The sequence below is a fragment of the Oncorhynchus mykiss genome, chromosome 10, assembly GCF_013265735.2.
Source record: "Oncorhynchus mykiss isolate Arlee chromosome 10, USDA_OmykA_1.1, whole genome shotgun sequence".
NCBI lineage: Eukaryota > Metazoa > Chordata > Actinopteri > Salmoniformes > Salmonidae > Oncorhynchus > Oncorhynchus mykiss.
Genome location: NC_048574.1, coordinates 7,795,176 through 7,802,675, shown reverse-complemented (window position 1 = coordinate 7,802,675; position 7,500 = coordinate 7,795,176). Strand labels below are relative to the sequence as shown.

General features: G+C 42.9%; 1 protein-coding gene across 2 annotated transcripts in view; it reads left to right on the top strand.

Moving 5' to 3' along the window:
• LOC118966703 (calcium/calmodulin-dependent protein kinase kinase 1-like) overlaps window positions 1-7,500 on the top strand; it is a 99,554-nt gene that overhangs the window by 90,480 nt on the left and 1,574 nt on the right. Inside the window, exons 14-16 of one of the 2 annotated variants that reach the window (XM_036989610.1) lie at window positions 96-199; window positions 6,738-6,785; window positions 7,214-7,500. The exon at window positions 7,214-7,500 is cut by the window's right edge and continues 1,574 nt beyond it. In XM_036989610.1, coding sequence (XP_036845505.1) covers window positions 96-199; window positions 6,738-6,785; window positions 7,214-7,343 — 282 coding nt within the window. In that variant the 3' untranslated portion in view covers window positions 7,344-7,500. The remainder of the gene's footprint in view (window positions 1-95; window positions 200-6,737; window positions 6,786-7,213) is intronic. The other variant, XM_036989611.1, reaches the window with a different exon arrangement.

The window sequence follows — 7,500 nt, the reverse complement described above, 5'->3', positions numbered from 1 at the left end:
TTTTAGATGAGTGAGTGTGCATCATCTGATTGTGTGTGTGTGTGTGTTTTAGGTGAGTGAGTGTGCATCCTCTAATCGTGTGTGTGTGTATTCAGATCCTGGTGAAGGCCATGCTGAGGAAGAGGTCGTTCGGTAACCCCTTTGAGTGTCCCAGAAGTAGAGAGGAGAGGTCCATGTCTGCACCTGGCAACCTGTTAATGTGAGTTCTGTTCTGCAGTACTACAGCTCTAACACCAGACTGACACGCTATCAGTCACACACCAACAACCTGTTAATGTGAGTTCTGTTCTGCAGTACTACAGCTCTAACACCAGACTGACACGCTATCAGTCACACACCAACAACCTGTTAATGTGAGTTCTGTTCTGCAGTACTGCAGCTCTAACACCAGACTGACATGCTACCAGTCACACACCAACAACCTGTTAATGTGAGTTCTGTTCTGCGGTACTACAGCTCTAACACCAGACTGACACGCTATCAGTCACACACCAACAACCTGTAAATGTGAGTTCTGTTCTGCAGTACTACAGCTCTAACACCAGACTGACACGCTATCAGTCACACACCAACAACCTGTAAATGTGAGTTCTGTTCTGCAGTACTACAGCTCTAACACCAGACTGACACGCTATCAGTCACACACCAACAACTTCTTCCACACACCATATAACCATATAACCCCCAATTTTCCCTAACTCCTAACTCCTAACTCCTAACCCTAACTCCTAACTCCTAACCCCTAACTCCTAAACCTAACTCCTAAACCTAACTCCTAAACCTAACTCCTAACTCCTAAATCCTAAACCTAACTCCTAACTCCTAACCCTAACCCTAACTCCTAACCCTAACCCTAACTCCTAACTCCTAAATCCTAAACCTAACTCCTAACTCCTAAATCCCAAACCTAACTCCTAATCCTAACTCCTAACTCCTAAACCTAACTCCTAAACCTAACTCCTAAACCTAACTCCTAAATCCTAAACCTAACTCCTAACCCTAAACCTAACTCCTAAACCTAACTCCTAACCCTAAACCTAACTCCTAACTCCTAAACTTAACTCCTAAACCTAACTCCTAACCCTAAACCTAACTCCTGACCCTAAACTTAACTCCTAAACCTAACTCCTAACCCTAAACCTAACTCCTGACCCTAAACCTAACTCCTAAACCTAACTCCTAACCCTAAACCTAAACCTAACTCCTAAACCTAACTCCTAAACCTAACTCCTAACCCTAAACCTAACTCCTAAACCTAACTCCTGACCCTAAACCTAACTCCTAAACCTAACTCCTAAACCTAACTCCTAACTCCTAAACCTAACTCCTGACCCTAAACCTAACTCCTAAACCTAACTCCTAAACCTAACTCCTAAACCTAACTCCTAACCCTAAACCTAACTCCTAAACCTAACTCCTAACCCTAAACCTAACTCCTAACCCTAAACCTAACTCCTAACCCTAAACCTAACTCCTAAACCTAACTCCTAACCATAAACCTAACTCCTAAACCTAACTCCTAACACTAAACCTAACTCCTAACCCTAAACCTAACTCCTAACCCTAAACCTAACTCCTAAACCTAACTCTTAACCCTAAACCTAACTCCTAAACCTAACCCTAACCCTAAACCTAACTCCTAACCCTAAACCTAACTCCTAACCCTAAACCTAACTCCTGACCCTAAACCTAACTCCTAACCCTAAACCTAACTCCTAACCCTAAACCTAACTCCTAAATCCTAAACCTAACTCCTAACCCTAAACCTAACTCCTAAACCTAACTCCTAAACCTAACTCCTAACCCTAAACCTAACTCCTAAACCTAACTCCTAACCCTAAACCTAACTCCTAAACCTAACTCCTAAACCTAACTCCTAACCCTAAACCTAACTCCTAACCCTAAACCTAACTCCTAAACCTAACTCCTAACCCTAAACCTAACTCCTAACCCTAAACCTAACTCCTAAACCTAACTCCTAAACCTAACTCCTAAACCTAACTCCTAACCCTAAACCTAACTCCTAAATCCTAAACCTAACTCCTAACCCTAAACCTAACTCCTAAACCTAACTCCTAAACCTAACTCCTAACTCCCTCCCCATGTGGGATCATTTTCCTTGTTTTACTATCCTTGTGGGGCCTTTTGGGGATTTTAGGTCCCCACACGGATAGATTAACAAACCCAGACACACACAAACACACACACACCGTCCCCCTCTGAGAGCAGGAAAACCAGTCACCTGGAGCTGCCAATTGCGTTGCCATAGTATCACAATCCAGGGACAATATCTTACAGTACGTTTCTATCTGTGTCTTTCTCTCTGTTTTCCATCTAATTCTCTGTCTTTCTCTCTATTTTCCATCTAATTCTCTGTCTTTCTCTCTGTGTTCCATCTAATTCTCTCTTTCTCTCTGTTTTCCATCTAATTCTCTGTCTTTCTCTCTGTTTTCCATCTAATTCCCTCTCTGTCAGTGAATAAGCGACAGACAATGATGTGGAACTACCACAGTTTAACCTCAGATGCCCCTGACCTGTGTGCTCTATACTGAAGTTTTAACTCTGTGGCTTCACACTGCTAGCTGCTAGCTCCAGTTTAATCAAGAGTTTGCAAGTATGGACCTGTGATGTTTTTTGTTATTTTGTATATATTTACTATCCCTTTGGAACAGTGAACCTTAGAGAATAAATAAGAAAACTGCACGCTGCTCTTGATAGTATCGCTGCTCTTGATAGTATCACTGCTCTTGATAGCATCACTGCTCTTGATAGCATCACTGCTCTTGATAGTATCGCTGCTCTTGATAGTATCACTGCTCTTGATAGCATCACTGCTCTTCATAGTATCACTGCTCTTGATAGTATCACTGCTCTTGATAGTATCGCTGCTCTTGATAGTATCACTGCTCTTGATAGTATCGCTGCTCTTGATAGTATCGCTGCTCTTGATAGCATCACTGCTCTTGATAGTATCGCTGCTCTTGATAGTATCACTGCTCTTCATAGTATCACTGCTCTTGATAGCATCACTGCTCTTGATAGTATCACTGCTCTTGATAGCATCACTGCTCTTGATAGCATCACTGCTCTTGATAGTATCACTGCTCTTGATAGTATCACTGCTCTTGATAGTATCACTGCTCTTGATAGTATCACTGCTCTTGATAGTATCACTGCTCTTTATTAAGCTTCATGTATTGGCCTCAAGGCCTTCCTCAGAGTTTTTTGTAATTTATTTTTGTTACCGTGCACCTGCAACAAAGACAGCTCAAATGTGTGAGTGCCTTTTTGAATTTTGAATTGTAAACCTTTGGAATACATTGGGCAAATTGCAACCATTGAAAGTCACACCAGATTATCGGCACGTGATCTCTCGTTAAACCACCAATACGCTCTAAAATCACCCACATATCAGAACTCAATTGCAACCATCATTGGCCAGCGATTTATCGCTCCCTAAAGCGGATGAGGAGGTCATCTTTTAGTCTTGATCGCGGCCAACATTTTTCAAGACTACTTTGTACTCTGGTTGGTATTGTCATCGTGTCTTCTCCTGCTCCTCCCCTCCAACTACTTACCACCGGTCCTGGGATTCATCATTACGCACACCTGGCACTCATCATTACGCACACCTGGTACTCATCATTACGCTCACCTGGCACTCATCATTACGCTCACCTGGTCCTCATCATTACACTCACCTGGCACTCATCATTACGCACACCTGGCACTCATCATTACGCACACCAGGCACTCATCATTACGCTCACCTGGCACTCATCATTACGCTCACCTGGTCCTCATCATTACACTCACCTGGCACTCATCATTACGCTCACCTGGTCCTCATCATTACACTCACCTGGCACTCATCATTACGCACACCTGGCACTCATCATTACGCTCACCTGGCACTCATCATTACGCTCACCTGGCACTCATCATTACGCACACCTGGCACTCATCATTACGCACACCTGGCCCTCATCAATACGCACACCTGCTAATCATTATGATTCACACCTGGACTTTATTACCTTCATCATTTCCTCCCCTTTATATGTCCCTCTATTATGTTCACTCACCAGTTGGTAGTACTCTTGTGTACCGGCGTGAAGCCGCATGAAATTGTCTCGTTCCTGGTTTTGTTGTTTTATTAAATGTTTCACCTGCTTCCTGCTTCCTGACTCACAGCTCCATTATTACACAATATTACACATTACAACAATTTAATCCTACTTCATGAGCAGACTAAGGGTGATTTAGTTCTACTTTATGAGCAGACTAAGGGGCGATTTAGTTCTGCTTTATGAGCAGACTAAGGGGGATTTAGTTCTACTTCATGAGCAGACTACGGTTGATTTAGTTCTACTTTATGAGCAGACTGAAGGTGATTTAGTTCTACTTTATGAGCAGACTAGGGGCGATTTAGTCCTACTTTATGAGCAGATTAAGGGGTGATTTAGTTCTACTTCATGAGCAGATTAAGGGGTGATTTAGTTCTACTTTATGAACAGACTAAGGGGTGATTTAGTTCTACTTTATGAGCAGACTGAAGGTGATTTAGTCCTACTTTATGTGCAGACTAAGGGGAGATTTAGTTCTGCTTTATGAGCAGACTAAGGGTGATTTAGTTCTACTTTATGAGCAGACTAGGGGCAATTTAGTTCTGCTTTATGAGCAGACTAAGGGTGATTTAGTTCTACTTCATGAGCAGACTAAGGTTGATTTAGTTCTACTTTATGAGCAGACTGAAGGTGATTTAGTCCTACTTTATGAGCAGACTAAGGTTGATTTAGTTCTACTTTATGAGCAGACTAAGGGTCATTTAGTTCTACTTTATGAGCAGACTAATGGTGATTTAGTTCTACTTTATGAGCAGACTAAGGTTGATTTAGTTCTACTTTATGAGCAGACTAAGGGTGATTTAGTTCTACTTTATGAGCAGACTAAGGGTGATTTAGTTCTGCTTTATGAGCAGATTAAGAGGCGATTTAGTTCTGCTTTATGAGCAGACTAATGGTGATTTAGTTCTACTTTGTGAGCAGACTAAAAGGTGTTTTATCTATTTGACAATTAACAATCAAGTTTTTCCTCGTTTACCACATCAGATCTACTGTGGAAATGTGCCCGAGACGTATGAACAGAAAATCAAAATGTTGATGGTGTTTCTAATTTTCAGAGTAACAACTCGACGAACACTATGGAAGCTTAAATCAAGTTTATTCGTCCATTGGGTCAATACAGTTGCATCAGACGACAACATATTCACACAAGCACTGATATTTAACTATGCCGAGTCTCCTCCTACACATCTGAACAGCCAGTGCATCCTGATGTCTAGTCACTTTACCCTGCCTTCATGTACATATCTACCTCAAATACCTTATTATTATCTATCCTGATGTCTAGTCACTTTACCCTGCCTTCATGTACATATCTACCTCAAATACCTTATTATTATCTATCCTGATGTCTAGTCACTTTACCCTGCCTTCATGTACATATCTACCTCAAATACCTTATTATTATCTATCCTGATGTCTAGTCACTTTACCCTGCCTTCATGTACATATCTACCTCAAATACCTTATTATTATCTATCCTGATGTCTAGTCACTTTACCCTGCCTTCATGTACATATCTACCTCAAATACCTTATTATTATATATCCTGATGCCTAGTCACTTTACCCTGCCTTCATGTACATATCTACCTCAAATACCTTATTATTATCTATCCTGATGCCTAGTCACTTTACCCTGCCTTCATGTACATATCTACCTCAAATACCTTATTATAATCTATCCTGATGTCTAGTCACTTTACCCTGCCTTCATGTACATATCTACCTCAAATACCTTATTATTATCTATCCTGATGTCTAGTCACATGACCCTGCCTTCATGTACTGTTACTGTTGGTTACTATGTTGGGGATATATTTTTACTCTGCATCGTTGGGAAAGGTTTGTGAGAACCCGAGTGGTGCACTGGTCTAAGACACATCTCAGTGCAAGGGGCGGCAGGGTAGCCTAGTGGTTAGAGCGTTGGACTAGTAACCGGAAGGTTGTGAGTTCAAACCCCCGAGCTGACAAGGTACAAATCTGTCGTTCTGCCCCTGAACAGGCAGTTAACCCACTGTTCCCAGGCCGTCATTGAAAATAAGAATTTGTTCTTAACTGACTTGCCTGGTTAAATAAAGGTAAAATAAAGAGGCGGTACTGCAGCACCTGGCACGAATCCAGGCTGTATCACATCGACCGTGGCCGTGATTGGGGATCCCACAGGGCAGCACACAATTGGCCCAGCGTCGTCCGGGTTTGGCTGGGGGAAGCCGTCATTGTAAAGAAGAATTTGTTCTTAACTGACTTGCCTAGTTAAATAAAGGTTAAATACATTTTGGGGGGTTTTCGGCTGGGTTTCTGTAAAGCACCTTGTGACCACTGCTGATGTAAAAAAGGTCTTTATAAAATACATTTGATTGATTTATTGACCTGGCACTGGACAACAAAATGGACTCTTCCAGGCACAGATCTAGGATTAACAGCTTGCCCTTCACAATCCCTAACCGTTAGGGAAGAACAATGAAGCTGACCTGACAAGTGTCTAGGGTCAACTGACTCTGGGATGAGTGGAGTGGGAGAAGGAGGCTCAATGGCTGCTCCATCACCCTCTGACCTCAGTCTCCGACCTCTGACCCTGTGTCCATTTTCTCCCCTGCTTTTTCTGCTGCAGGGACGTGTGGCCGTTCCGCCACTCTTTAAAACTCCACCCCTCTCTAAGGTAAATTTGTGTGGTCACTGGTCCAACACTTGGAACCACCCCTCACCCATTGGGGTTCCTTCATAAACTGTCACTCATTGGTCTCCATCTCTCATCTCCCTAAGTTACACATCACGTGTTGTTGTCACCGTTGCTGTATGTTGTCATTCTTTGTGGTGTTTCTTCGCTTCCTCATTGTGACGACATTAGGTGGCTGCCGTTTCTCTCCACGTGTATGATAAGAGACTTGACTGTAGACTTTGACTAATTTCTCTCTCTCTCTCTCTCTTTCTCTCGCTCTCTTTCTTTCTCCTTCTTTCCCTCTCTCTCGCTCTCTCTCTCTCTTCCTCTCACTGCCTCGCTCTCTTTCTCTCTCCACCTCTCTCTCTCTCTCTCTCTCTCTCTCTCTCTCTCTCTCTCTCTCTCTCCTCTCTCTCTCTCTCTCTCAGGAAGGGCAGCAGTGGAGAGGGCAGTAGGGAGGGAGAGCTAGAAGACCTGGATGAAGATGAACCCTCTTCTCCAGTCAGCACAGCCCAGCTTAGCTCCACACAGGCGTCTGAGCCACCTCCTCCCCTTTAAGAACTATATGCCCTTCCCCTTTAAACCCCCATCTGTACATTGCCTCTCTCCCATTAAATATATAATGCACTCCACTCTTATGTTCCTGTCCCTCCTCTTCATCCTTCCCTGATCTCACCTCACTCCGTCATCGTGTGTAATTACCCAAAGAAACACA